The sequence below is a fragment of the Octopus bimaculoides genome, chromosome 20 (assembly GCF_046866305.1).
Source record: "Octopus bimaculoides isolate indiv1 chromosome 20, ASM4686630v1, whole genome shotgun sequence".
Taxonomy (NCBI): domain Eukaryota; kingdom Metazoa; phylum Mollusca; class Cephalopoda; order Octopoda; family Octopodidae; genus Octopus; species Octopus bimaculoides.
The window spans coordinates 21,632,139-21,646,480 of NC_142947.1; the positions used below are offsets into that span (position 1 = coordinate 21,632,139).

The following is a 14,342-nucleotide window of genomic DNA, read 5'->3' on the forward strand; positions in this document are numbered from 1 at the left end:
TCTATCAGGAGCATAAAGAGCAGTGTAAATCATACTACACAATACTAATTCTATAAGGAACAATATAAAGATCAGTAAATATTACACCACAGAACACTTAAAATTTCTAGCAAGAATATAAGGAGTAATGTGAATCACACCTCAGAATACTAACCAACTCTAAAAGTCATACAAAATGTTAATTCTATCAGGAATTTAACTCTTTAATATTTAGATTACTCTGTCAAGTATAATATTTATTTATTCACATTATTTTGAATGATTTATGCACTGTCTTGTAGCTACAAGATTTTGATGATGTGACTGTATTTTTAGAATGACATTGTAGAGTAGGTGCGAGAGGCCAGATCTAGCCATTTTGAAGATAAAGCAGGTAGAATATTTGGGTCAGATATGGCCAATTTAAGCGCTAAAGACATACAGACCATCATAAATTACACCACAGAACACTTACCAATTCTATCAAACAGTTCACCACCGCAGGCATATTCCAGAAACATGAACTGCTGATCTCCAGCTGTGCGGCTCCCATAAAAGCGGATTACATTGTCGTGTTTCAGGAGTTTGTGAATTGCAATCTGTAAGAAAAGATTAAAAGCAGTGATATTAATACCTACTCTTTTACTTGTTTCAGTCATTTGACTGCAGCCATGCTGGAGCACCGCCTTTAGTCGAGAAAATCGACCCCAGGACTTATTCTTTGTAAGCCTAGTACTTAATCTATCGGTCTCTTTTTGCCGAACCACTAAGTTACAGGGACGTAAACACACCAGCATCGGTTGTCAAACGATGGCGGGGGGACAAACACAGACACACAAACACACACATATATATATATATATATACATATATACGACAGGCTTCTTTCAGTTTCCGCCTACCAAATCCACTCACAAGGCTTTGGTCGGCCCGAGGCTATAGTAGAAGACACTTGCCCAAGGTGCCACGCAGTGGGACTGAACCCAGAACCATGTGGTTGGTACGCAAGCTACTTACCACACAGCCACTCCTGCGCCTGCCTGTTCATAATTTTTTCTTTCTTTCTTTTTTTTAGGTTATCAAGCAAGGATAAGATCAGTATTGGTAGAGCATCAAATAAAATACCCCGTAGTATTTACAGGCCTTTATGTTCTAAGTTCAAATTTCTTCCAGGTCCACTTTCCCTTTCCTCCTTCCAAGGTTACTGAAATAAGTTGCATCAGAATTCTGTTTCAAACAACACTATAGAAGAAAGTAACATAATACAGACAGCCTCACATACAATACACGAAAATTCAAACTGAAGCAAAACTACTACAGAACCGATCACACAAGAAACAAACAAAGCAGGAAAGCAAATCCAAAATACACAAAGAAAAAAGCAAAACCCCGAAAAGATGATGGAAACCATAAAAACTCCCATAGAAACATTTAACCAAATACACAGACACAGTGAAAGTATGCCCCAGATGCCACACTTAACAGCATACAGAATAAAAACATATCACAAAAAAAATCAGTCAGAGTTAACATTGAGAACCTAACAGAAACAATAAAAATATATATATAAGAGAACATTACAAAATCAATGAACATGGACTGGCATAAACATCTTCAAATGACTAAACAGTTCTATAAAAGAATAAACATAAAAGGCCCTTGCAAGAAATTCTTGCCATAGTTACTAACTGCCCAAATATCAATTTCAAATCTTGGCACAAGGCCAGTCACTAAGTTCAGGCGAAGAGGACAAGTCGATTACATCAACCCCAGTGTTCAACTAGTATTTATTTTATTGACCCCAAAAAGATGAAACACATAGTTGACCTTGGCAGAATTTGAACTCAGAACATGAAGACGGATAAAATGCCACTAAGCCTTTTGTCCAGCACAGTAACAATTCTGCCAGCTCGTTGCTTTTAACTGCCCAAATATCAAACTGAATAAGTTGATCTATTCAGTACCACTGGTAGTATGCAGGGAGAATTGGGTTTCATTTTAACACTTTAGATTACTCTGTCAACTGTAATGCTTATTTAGTTACATTATTTTGAATTAATCATACATTATCTTCTAGCTTTGAGATTTTGAATGATGTGATTGTAGGGTAAGTGTGAGAGTCTGGATCTTGCCAGCCTGAACATAAAACAAGAAGAATATATATGGCCAGTTTAAATGCTAAAGGGCTAACAGAAATAGACACTCAACCAAACCTCACCCAATCAAAAATGGAAAGAAATTAACAACTCACCTCTTTTCTAACACTTTCTCTTGCATGGATATCTTTTTTGAGATTAATAAATTTCACTGCCACTTCTTCGTTTGTTGTAGTATTTACAGCCAATTTCACTCTGAAATCAATTCACACATGTTATCAATAACTTTACAAAGTGTAGGGCAGTTTAAATTAATGATTGCACAAGAAATATAATTTTTTCTCATTTTTATTTCCTTCTTTCAGGGGCACTCAAAGATAGTAATGGTTAAATATAACTTTTTGTTCTTTTTGAGGAGTGAGAGGAAATTTCAAAAATTACACCTACATTGATTGAGAAAGCGATATATGAAATTAAAAAAAATCTTTTTCTTAAGGGTAATTTTCCAACTTATTTTCACTTTAAATAAGTAGAAAAACTATAATAATATTGTGTAACACAATTTCTGTTCTTGGGTAGCAACTGCTATTTCCTATTTGCTTACCCCCAGAAAGTATGAAAAATGGCTAATTTTTCCTTCAAACTTTGCTTTTGTTGCAATATTTACTCAAACCCCCAAAGAATCCTTCTCAACACATGGCTATGATGTTTCCCTTACTAATGCACATGATCAAAGATGCACATGCTGTCAGCCACTAAGGGACATGTTCAAGTGATAAAGCTCAAGTAACTGATAAGCAAATCTGTGATATTAATAGGTCAGTTTACAAAAACCAAAGTTTGAAGGGAATAGTAGTCATTCCTTTTGATTTCTAGATAGGAGCAAATAGCAAATAGCACTTACTGACCAAAGACAAAAAAAAAAAAAATTTAATTATTTTACACAGTGATAATTGTTAGTCTTTTGCACAATAAAATTTATAATCTTATTATTGAAAAGTGCTATAAAATATTCACTTTCCTTTAATGATGGCTGTGTCCATGTAAAATTTTGGAAACATCAATTGATACATTATTTACATTTGACAGATATTTGTCCTCATCTTGTATGTTGTTAACACGTTTTGGCTGATATACCCTCCAGCCTTCATCAAGTGTCCTGGGGAAATTTTGAAACTGGGTTCTCATTCCTAAGGTATTTTTCAATGTTGTTATTATTATTATTATATGCCCACGGGCATAAGGCATAGTGGTTAAGAGTGCGGGCTACTAACTCCAAGATTCCAAGTTCGATTCCAGGCAGTGAATAATAATAATAACATCGAAAAATATCTTAGGAATGAGAACCCAGGTTTGAAATTTCCCCACGACACCTGTTGAAGGCTGGAGGGTATATCAGCCGAAACATGTTAACAACAAACAAGATGAGGACAAATATCCGTCAAATGTAAATAATGTACACAATTCCTCATCTCTTTTTCCTGCATGATAGAGAAATATGAGAAGTAACAAGGGATATAACAAGTGGTGAGATACAGTGCTGATTTTAAGAATAGGTTTGCTTGGTCAGCCGGGGCAAAGTATACTATCTGCTAATCATGACTGTTATGCCAAAACAGTGAGGCTAACCTCTTTAAGTTAGACCTCAACTATTCATCATCATCATCATCGTTTAACGTCCGCTTTCCATGCTAGCATGGGTTGGACGATTTGACTGAGGACTGGTGAAACCGGATGGCAACACCAGGCTCCAGTCTGATTTGGCAGAGTTTCTACAGCTGGATGCCCTTCCTAACGCCAACCACTCAGAGAGTGTAGTGGGTGCTTTTACGTGTCACCCGCACGAAAACGGCCACGCTCGAAATGGTGTCTTTTATGTGCCACCCGCACAAGCCAGTCCAGGGGCACTGGCAACGATCTCGCTCGAAAATCCTACGGGAGCCAGTCAGGCGGTACTGGCAACGGCCACGCTCAAAATGGTGCATCTCATGTGCCACCCGCACAAGAACCAGTCCAGGGGCACTGGCAACGATCTTACTTGGCTTGCCGGGTCTTCTCACGCACAGCACATTTCCAAATGTCTCGGTCAGTAGTCATCGCCTCGGTGAGGCCCAATGTACGAAGGTCTTGCCTCACCACCTCAGCCCAGGTCTTCCTGGGCCTACCTCTTCCACGGGTTCCCTCAACTGTTAGGGTGTGGCACTTTTTCACGCAGCTATCCTCATCCATTCTCACCACATGTCCATACCAGCGCAATCGTCTCTCTTGCACACCACAACTGATGCTTCTAATGTTCAGCTTTTCTCTCAAGATACTTACACTCTGACGGGTATTCACATTGACATTACACATCCAACGGAGCATACTGGCTTCATTCCTTGCAAGCTTACGTATGTCCTCAGCAGTTACAGCCCATGTTTCACTGCCATGTAGCATGGCTGTTCGTACGCATGCGTCATACAGTCTGCCTTTTACTCTGAGTGAGAGTCCCTTTGTCGCCAGCAGGGGTAAGAGCTCTCTAAACTTTGCCCAGGCTATTCTTATTCTAGCAGCTACACTTTCAGCGCACCCACCCCCACTACTAACTTGGTCGCCCAGATAGCGGAAGCTATCGACTACCTCTAGTTTTTCACCCTGGAATGAGATAGAAGTTGTTTCCTGTTTGTTTACAGTCTTTATTGCACCTGAACATCTGCCTCAAAGAAAAACTAACTTGCTAGTTAACCTGCCTTTGATGTTGCTGCACCTCTTATGTGTCCATAGCTTGCACCGGGTACATCTTATAGAGTTACTACCTACTCCTTTTCTACATACTGAGCAGGGCCATCTACCTGAAGGGGTTTGTGTTTTATCTACCTTCCTACTTATTAGGATTTTGGTTTTAGCTAGGTTGACTCTAAGGCCCTTCAATTCTAGACCTTGCTTCCACACCTGAAACTTCTCCTCTAGTTCTGATAGTGACTCCGCAATTAGGGCAAGGTCATCAGCATAGAGGAGCTCCCAGGGGCAACCTGTCTTGAACTCCTCTGTGATTGCCTGGAGGACTATGATAAATAAGAGGGGGCTGAGGACGGAACCTTGGTGGACCCCTACCTCTACCCGGAATTCATTGCTGTACTCATTTCCAACCCTCACCTTACTGGCAGCATCTCTGTACATGGCTCGCACAGCTCTCACTAACCATTCTTCTATCCCAAGTTTCCTCATTGACCACCAGATAAGGGATCGGGGGACCCTGTCAAAGGCTTTCTCCATGTCAACGAAAGCCAGGTACAGAGGTTTATCCTTAGCTAGGTATTTCTCCTGCAACTGTCTCACTAGAAATAAGGCATCAGTAGTGCTTTTACCTGGTACGAACCCAAACTGCATCTCATCTAAATTGATTCGCTCCCTAATTAGTTGGGCTATGACCCTCTCTGTAACTTTCATAACCTGATCTAACAGCTTGATGCCTCTGTAATTATTTGTATCTAAAGCATCACCTTTACCTTTGTAGCAGTTGACTATGATGCTGCTACACCAGTCATTGGGTATGACTCCTTCGTGTATCACCTGGTTCGTAATACGGGTGACTAGGCTATAGCCAACACTGCCAGATATTTTGAGCATCTCTGCAGTGATTCCTGATGGGCCGGGGGCTTTCCCGGTCTTCATACTCTTAATTGCTTTATCTACCCTGGTACTATCAACTCGGATAGCTGGTCCCTCTATTGGGTCGACATACGGCAGGCTCTCTTTCTCCCATTCATTCTCTTTATTAAGCAATCTATCGTAGTGGCATCTCCAGACCTCTTTCTTTGCATCCTCATTTAATGCAAGCGTACCATCATCCATGCGAACACATTTCTCTCCTACAACATCACTATTCTCTCTCCTACACTGTCTTGCAACACGAAATACCTCGAGTCTTTGGTCCTCATGGCGCAGAACATTGGCAAATCTTTTCTTATCTGCTTCCCCTCTGGCTAAATAAACCTGTTGCCTAGCCTCCCTTCTGGCACATTGGTACAATTCCCTGCTACCACCGTTCTTCCAGTCCTTCCAAGCCTGTTTCTTTTGTCTAATAGCCCTGTCTACCTCCTTGTTCCACCACCACGTTACTCTGGGTCGGGAGGGGACCTTACACCACCCACAAATCTGGTCGGTGGCTTTCAACAGGTTGTCCCGCAGAAATCTCCAATTGTCTTCCACGTTGTATGATGCTATATCCCCTTCTATTTCGTTAAATGCTTCAAGTAACTTGTCTCTAAGTCTGTCCGTTTGCAGGGTCTTTAAGCTTCCACACCCTTCTCCTCCAAGCCTGTCTAATTCTGGGCACCCATTTTGCCTTGATCCCAAAGTCGCTAACTACTAATCTATGTTGTGGGGTACATTCTTCGCCAGGGTAGGTTTTGGCATTTATAAGCCGCCCTCTTTCCCTATTTCTGGCGAGGATGTAGTCGATTTGGCTTGAGTGTCTGCCGGAGCGGTAGGTGACTAGGTGACTGGCAGGTTTCCTGAAGTTGGTATTGCAGACCATAAGATCGGTTGTATCACAGAACTCCAGCAGTCTGGTTACCTCCTCGTTGCGGGAACCGAAGCCATAGCCTCCATGTATGCCATGGAAGCCTCCAGCACGACGTCCTACATGACCGTTGAAGTCTCCAGCCACAAAGAGAAGGTCCCTGTCACTCGTCGACGAGGTAGTTTGCAAGAGGGTGTCATAGAATTGGTCTTTCAGACCATCTGGTAGCCCCGGTCGAGGTGCATAGGCTGAGATGACAGTAGCTAATCTATGATGAAGCACTAGTCTGATCTTAAGTACTCTGTCACTTACTCTAACGACCTCGATTAAAAAACCCCAGCATAAAACAGATCTGTATAGACTGGGTTATAACTGATACTTTCTTTTGAGATTTCAATAACAAGTCTATTCTGTGTAAGAGATCTTCAACAGAGCATCTCACCACTTTCACCCTCCCATCTAAATGTGAATAGCTGTACAGCTCCCCTACAACAAGAAACCTGTTCTGTTCTGAACACTTCTCTCTCACTCTAACTTCCTGGAAAGCAGACATAAAACGATGAAGATGATGAAACTTATACATCCATACTTCACCATCCTGATTCTATTAAGATCGAAATAACAGACAATGATAATGGTCAATTACAAGAATACTTACTCTCCATAAGCACCTTCTCCAAGAGTCTGTACTAAATCCCAGCCTTCAATAAAAGAGGATACCATTTTCCTGGTAAGAAGAATAAAGAACAAAAAATTAGAAATAAAACAAACTAATTATATTAGGTATCACTATAGAATGCCATCTTTTTTTCTTTTCACCCTTTTCAAGCCAAGCCAGGTTCATGGGCTTGGTTTCCTGGTTTTTATGGCGTATGTGTTCCCCCCAGCTGGATGGGACGCCAGTCCCATCGCAGTGTTACTCAAGAAACAGGAAGAAAGAGTGAGAGAAAGTTGGGGCGAAAGAATACAACAGGGGTCGCCACCACCCCCTGCCAGAGCCTCGTGGAGCTTAAGGTGTTTTCGCTCAATAAACACACACAACGCCTGGTCTGGGAATCGAAACTACGATCCTCCGACCGAGAGTCTGCTGCTCTAGCCACTGGGCCATTGCACCTCCACATAGAACGCCATACAATGGAGAAAAGCACAGTTTGAACACACAGAAACACTTTTTGCTTCATTTCATGTCAAAATAAATATTTTCTGAGGAAAATTATATATCATTTGAAAGTTCTGGATGTGAACCTTCTTCTCACATAGTTTTAAAATCTGACAGTAACAAATCATACCAGGATCCTTCAAACACCCTGATATTTCTACACATTTACAACGTTTGTCCCATGTTTTTTGGACTACTGAACAGTAGCCCTCATTCTACAGGGTGTCCACAAAGTCTGGGTATGTGGAGTAAATAAAATCATATCATAAACAATTAAATATAAGAAATAATACTTTCTTAAAGTATGTGTTAATCCCCATGTACCCAGACTTTGTGGACACCCTGTAGTTCAATGTGCTCAAGTGCCATAACTGAAGTTGTGTTTAAAATCATACTGTCATGAGGAGGAAGCTTTTCACTTTATTTTTATATAAAAATCGATGGGAGTAGGTCAGATGTTGGTCATGAAGTATAAAAGTTAAAATTCAATTGTTAATTTCCACTTAGAAAAGGACATATTTTCTTTGATATTTTATATCATAGGAAAAAAAATTTCTTATGAATTTTATATAGTTATGAATAATTCTGGCCACGATGTGGTGAAAAAGCGCAAAGTCACTTAAGAGGGTGGTATACTCACCTTACTTGCCAAACTGATGTATTCATGTGCGGTGAAAGATCAAATGGAACACAGATCCAAGGCTTCAAATATCAAGTTTGAGCCAGGATTTCAGGAAATGAATGAACTAATTACTAAGTAAACATATTTCTACAAAAAATGCACTAAATTGAGATAAACAAGACTGCTAGAGCCCAAACTTAGCATGAAATTGTTGTATTGGGAATGTTGTTTTTTCCTCTCACTGTTTTAACATGTGGCAAACCTAGTGGATATTCTTGTAGATGTAAATTTTATTTGCTTTGAGAAATAATCATCATCATCATTGTTCAACATCCGTTTTCAATGCTGGCATGAGTTGGATGGTTTGATGGGGGACTGGCAAGCCAGGGGACTGCACCAGGCTCCAATCTGATCTGACAAGGTTTCTACAGCTGAATGCCCTTCTTAATGCCAACCACTCCAAAAGTGTAGTGGGTGCTTTTTTCGTACCACCGGCATGGGAGCCAGTCAGATGGCACTGGCATTGGCCACACAAGGATGGGAGCCAGTCAGATGGCACTGGCATTGGCCACACAAGGATGGTGCTTTTTACATGTCACCAGCACAGGAACCAGTCGAGGCAGGGGAGCTGGCATCAACCACATTTGGATAGTGCTTTTTACGTGCCACTGGTACAGGAAGCCAGTCAAGCGGCACTGGCATAGACCGACGCATGAATAGTGCTTATTGCGTGCCACCAGCATGAGATCCAGTCAGGCGGCACTAGCATCAGCCACAACTACAATTTCCATTTTGATCTCGATTTGATTGAGATTCTGATTGTGATTTTACTTGACTCAATAGGTCTCCTCAAGCACAACGTGTTGCCCAACAATTCAAAGGTACTTTTTAAATGGGCTGGTTATGTGACACTGGTATAGGCCATGGCTGTGATCTCACTTTACTTGCCAGGTCTTCTCAATCACAGCATACTGCCAGAGGCCTTGGTCTCTTGTCTTTGCCTCTGTGAGGCCCAACATTCAAAGGTCGTGCTTCACCACCTCATCCCATGTCTTCCACGGGTTCCTTCCACTGTTAGGGAGTGATACTTCTTCACACAGCTCTCCTCATCCATATGCAGTACATGACCATACCAACACAGTTGTCTCTCTCGCACACCACATCTGATGCTTCTTATGTCCAACATTTGTCTCAGGGCGCTTACTCTGTTTTTATGTGCACACTGACATTACACATCCAGCAGATCATACTAGCTTCATTTCTTTCAAGCCTACGTATGTCCTCAACAGTCATGTCCCATGTTTCACTGCCATGTAGCATGGAAGTTCGCACACATGCATCATACAATCTACCTTTCACTCTGAGCAAGAGGCCTTTTGTCACCAGCAGAGGTAGGAGCTTTCTGAACTTTGCCCAGGCTATTCTTATTCTAGTGGCAACGCTCTCAGAGCATCCACCCCCACTACAGACTTGGTCACTTAGGTAGTAGAAGCTATCAACTACTTCTAGTTTCTTCCCCTGGCATGTGATGGAATCTGTTTTATGAACATCTTAGGTGTTTATTGCCCCGGTGCATCTGCCACACACAAAAACTATCATCCCAGTTAACTTTCCTTTGATGTTGCTGCACCTCTTATGCGTCCATAGCTTACACTGGGTACATCTTATGGAGTTTCTACCTACAACTTTTCGACAGATCGAGCATGGCCATCTACCTGAAGGGGTCTGTGACTTGTTTGCCTTCCTCTTACTAGGACTTTGGTTTTTCCAACGTTGACTCTAAAGCCCTTCGATTCTAAACCTTGCTTCCACACCTGAAATTTCTTCTCTAGTTCTGGTAGTGATTCAGCTATGAGAGTAAAGTCATCAGCATAGAGGAGCTCAAACTAGCCAGATCTGGTTTCTCACACCTACCATATAATGTCCTAAAAATACACAATCACATCATCAGAATCTTGAAGTTATGAGATAATGCATTATTAATTCAAAACAAAGTGGAAAAACAAGCATTACATTTGACCTGAATGCTAAAGGGTTAAGGTTTTAGATGATAAATTTATTCAGAGAAATTTCTCTGGATGCCATCCGCATTTCCTAACCACATGGTTCTGGGTTCAGTCTCATTGCGTGGCACCTTGGACAAGTGTCTTCTACTACAGCTCCGGGTCGACCAAAGCTTTGAAATTAGATTTGGTAAGCGGAAACTGAAAGAAACTGGTCGTATGTGTGTGTGTGTTTGTCCCCCGCCACCGCTTGACACCCGGTGTTGGTTTGTTTACGTCCCCGTAACTCAGAGGTTCGGCAAACGAGACCGATAGATAGAATAAGTACAGAGCTTTAAAAAATAGTTCATGAGGTCGATCTGTTCGACTAAAAATTTCTCAAGGCGGTGCCCCAGTAAGGCCGCAGTCTAATTACTGATACAAGTAAAAGATAAAATGTTTAATGTCGTTAGGAAGAAAAAATACTTATGTAGTGAAGCAAAAAATATTAACATTTAAAACATCAATTACTAATAGTATTTTAATTATTCTAACAAAATCGAGTAACAACTTGAACATGTTTCGCCCTTTATTCGACACCTTCAGCAAAACAAAACTATGCTGTATTTATAATAGGTGTCGAAGTGGTGATTGGACCGCTAACAGAACACATATGGCATCGATTATCCAAAGTTAACACTGCTTATATGCTTCCGATGTAATTTAACTGTTCCTACATAAATTGTTTTATTCATTGTTTTATACTTAACAAAAGAGGAGGAGGAATCACACTTCCGTCTGTATGAAGCGAAAAAAATCATGAATAAATTAAAAACTTACACTAAATGTCCTATAGTAGACTACTGTTCTAGTCACTAAAATAACTATGTCGATATATTGATTTAGCATGAGATTGTATGATCATTCCTTACTGATGTGAGTGATATGAATGAAGAGACTTAAAAAAAATAAAGGCGAAATTAAATACGCACACCCGGTGTTTAGGGTTAGGGTTTAAGATTAGGAATTTTTGTTACACCGAAAACGGGTGGTGTGCGTATTCTTTACCTCTGCCAAAAAAAATTGCTTGAACATCATTACCATTGCAGTGTAAGCTTCTACTTTGAGCTGCTAAAAATAGCAGCCGAATCTTCCCTCAAATAGACAGACAGATAATACGATTAAACTTTTTGTCAACTTGAATTTGAGGATGAAATTATTGAAGTCGTTATTATTTATTTAGCCTTTAAAATTTATTTAACTTAGTGGTAGTCATTATTTCGAAATTTCTTTTCCTATACCGATTCATGAACTTCTTTTCATGTTGTTTATATAGTATAATTCAGTTATTGATTTACCGTTTTCACTTAATAATAAATGTTCAGGTTGGACAATGGCTACATGAATCAGTTTCACAAGTATAGGAGAATTCTGTAAGAGTCACCACAGGATGTTTCCCTCCTCTGATTAACTCTACTGAAAAATAATAATCTACAATAATAAAAAAACAAAACTTATAGTTGCGGGTCCCGGATATAATAAATAAGCACCGAAAATTAGTGCACAACAGTGTTATTAATAAACATATTTTCATAACAATTTGGCAATTCTTTTTTCATTCGTTACCCAAAATATATTTTCGCAATAAAAAAAATCTTTATTGTCACCGTTCAGGTTTTTGTTTTTCATTCTTGCTGTCACGGGCAGAACTTCAGACATCATTCATTATTCAACAATTGTGAAGTTCTTTAGCCTTGGGTCAATCCATAAGATAGCAAGTGAATATATGTATTGTCAAGAGAGGGTCATTATGCCAATAACAATAAACACAAATAGTAATTCAATACCACTTGTTTATTTTTTGTGAATCGGTTAAATGACCTACCCTAGACACAAGATTTGTTTCAACACACGAATTCACATCAAGAATTTTGCAAAATAAATACAAAACGATATATATATATTGTTGTGTATGTGTGTGTGTGAATGAAGGTTTCGATATAAGTCTGGCACTATATGCTGTTTTCATGTACGAAGAAAACATGCTGATCTTCTGACAGTGACAAAAGAAAAACAGAAAAAGAACTTGAAGTGATACTAAAGATATTACACAACTAAAATAAGATTTTAACCACTTTTTTTCTATTCCTTCATTCTTTCTTGGTCATCTTACCTATTTATAAAACCTATAAACATCACGAGTTGTAAAAATAGTTTTGAATCATCTAGTCAACTTCTTTCGTTCGTTGTCTTAGCCTCGATGGGGAAAAAGTAGGGAGAAGTTTATTTATATTTTCATTGCATTTCATTTAAATAACATTCCAATTAAAGCAAGGATGAAAACTTATCTCATAAAAGTAATTTGGGGGGGGGGGGCTTGTAACTTCCTGTAATGCAGCACAAGTCCGATGTAAAAGAGAAATCGAAATATTTTGTATTTAGTGACCTATTTAACCATTCAAAGATAAAGAATCTAAAACTTTGTAGGTAAACATAACAAGGTTACTAGAAAGATGAAATATGTAAACAGTAAGTTTCTAACTCAGAAGACGGAGATAATGACAACGTTGTAAATAATAAATTTTGTGATGATTTTTAACAAATTAAGACATGTTATTTCTTACAATTTTTACCAGCACATACAAAATATTTCGATTTCTCTATTACATCGGACTTCGGCTACATTAAAGGCAGTTACAATGTCCCCAAAATTACTTTTATGAGTTACGAAGTTTTCATCCTTACTTTAATTTGATTTTTTTAAAAACTTTTTTTACTTGCTATTTATTTTGCTAAATAGAATATTCATAGTCTTCAAGAGAGATTTGTGCATAACAAATCCCTAATAATATATTTCGTAAAAAGAAAAATATCAAAACAAGAAGTAATCACGCTACAATCGTTATATTCCAGAGACCTTGGTATATTAGTTTAGTCTCTAAATGCCAAGATAGCAAACTTAAACAAAAAAGCATGCAGTAAATTTATCCAAATATTGTTTGCAAAACAACTCAGTAGTAATGCAAATAGTTTCATCATTCTAAAATTAAACATTTCAATAAACTTGTCAGCCGGCTGGCCTATTTTCTTATACATTATAAAGAACACTTTGTGGATGAAGAACAAGGGGAAAAAACGTGTTGAGCAGAGAAAGCTTAAGATAGCAAGTGGATATTTAGAGGCGTAAATTGAGCTATTCCAATTATTGGTAGAAAAGGGTTTCAAGAGCAGGAAAACAGCCAGAGAAAATCGTTCGCATACCTGCTGATTGAAAATATATCATAACACTTGGTTGTTTAAAGGTCCTGTCGGTTCCTGCAGGTGGTAGACTTGAAAACAATTTGTAAATAAAGTCATGCGTTTACAAACAACCCTTTAGTACGAGATCACACACTAACAAGCGATTCCAATGAGATGAGTAAAAGAAATTAATGCTAAGGAAGAAAATGAAAGTTTTGTTAGAACAAGAAACAGTCATCAGTTACATAGGAATCTACCCGACCAACACGTGGTGGTGTCTGACAGGAGAGCGCTAGAACTGAACGAGGGAATATATAATTCCGGTTCATTCATTGTGTTGTCCTTGTTTCCTTAATCTGTGTGCTTTTTTTTTTCTTTCGGTAATGGGATTGGCAATTAGCCTGTCCGCTATTTTTATTTACAGACGAGTGATTTCAGAAAGTTTGAAAGACTTAGTGGAAATACATCCGTTGTTTAGTCTCAAATCAACAATGATTGAGTATAGCTATAATCAAAGACGATCCACTCATGACCAACCCCTCTTGTATATCCAGAATACAGTGTCTAATGCGCCCTTTTTAAAGACAGTAGTGAGTGCTTCGAGAGAGGTTTAGCTGAGAATTTTTTTTTTTCCAATAGATACTCTTCATAGATATTAAAGGTTATTCCTGTTAGATATATTTATCTATACTTAATACTATACTAACATGAATAATCAGGAAAACTATCATAATTATACAGGCTTCATATTTGTTTATAA

The 14,342-nt window shown here is 39.0% G+C and overlaps 1 protein-coding gene across 5 annotated transcripts in view; it reads right to left on the reverse strand.

Annotated features, from left to right (window-relative positions):
- LOC106874761 (serine/threonine-protein kinase Chk1) overlaps positions 1-14,342 on the reverse strand; it is a 33,625-nt gene that overhangs the window by 18,762 nt on the left and 521 nt on the right. For 2 of the 5 annotated variants that reach the window (XM_014922619.3, XM_052975034.2), the window contains exons 2-4: positions 7,238-7,306; positions 2,231-2,330; positions 455-578 (exon numbers count right to left, since the gene is read on the reverse strand). In XM_014922619.3, coding sequence (XP_014778105.1) covers positions 455-578; positions 2,231-2,330; positions 7,238-7,302 — 289 coding nt within the window. In that variant the 5' untranslated portion in view covers positions 7,303-7,306. Of the gene's footprint in view, positions 1-454; positions 579-2,230; positions 2,331-7,237; positions 7,307-12,009; positions 12,107-12,515; positions 13,863-14,342 lie in introns of those variants that run through there. The other 3 variants (XM_014922613.3, XM_052975035.2, XM_052975036.2) reach the window with 3 other exon arrangements.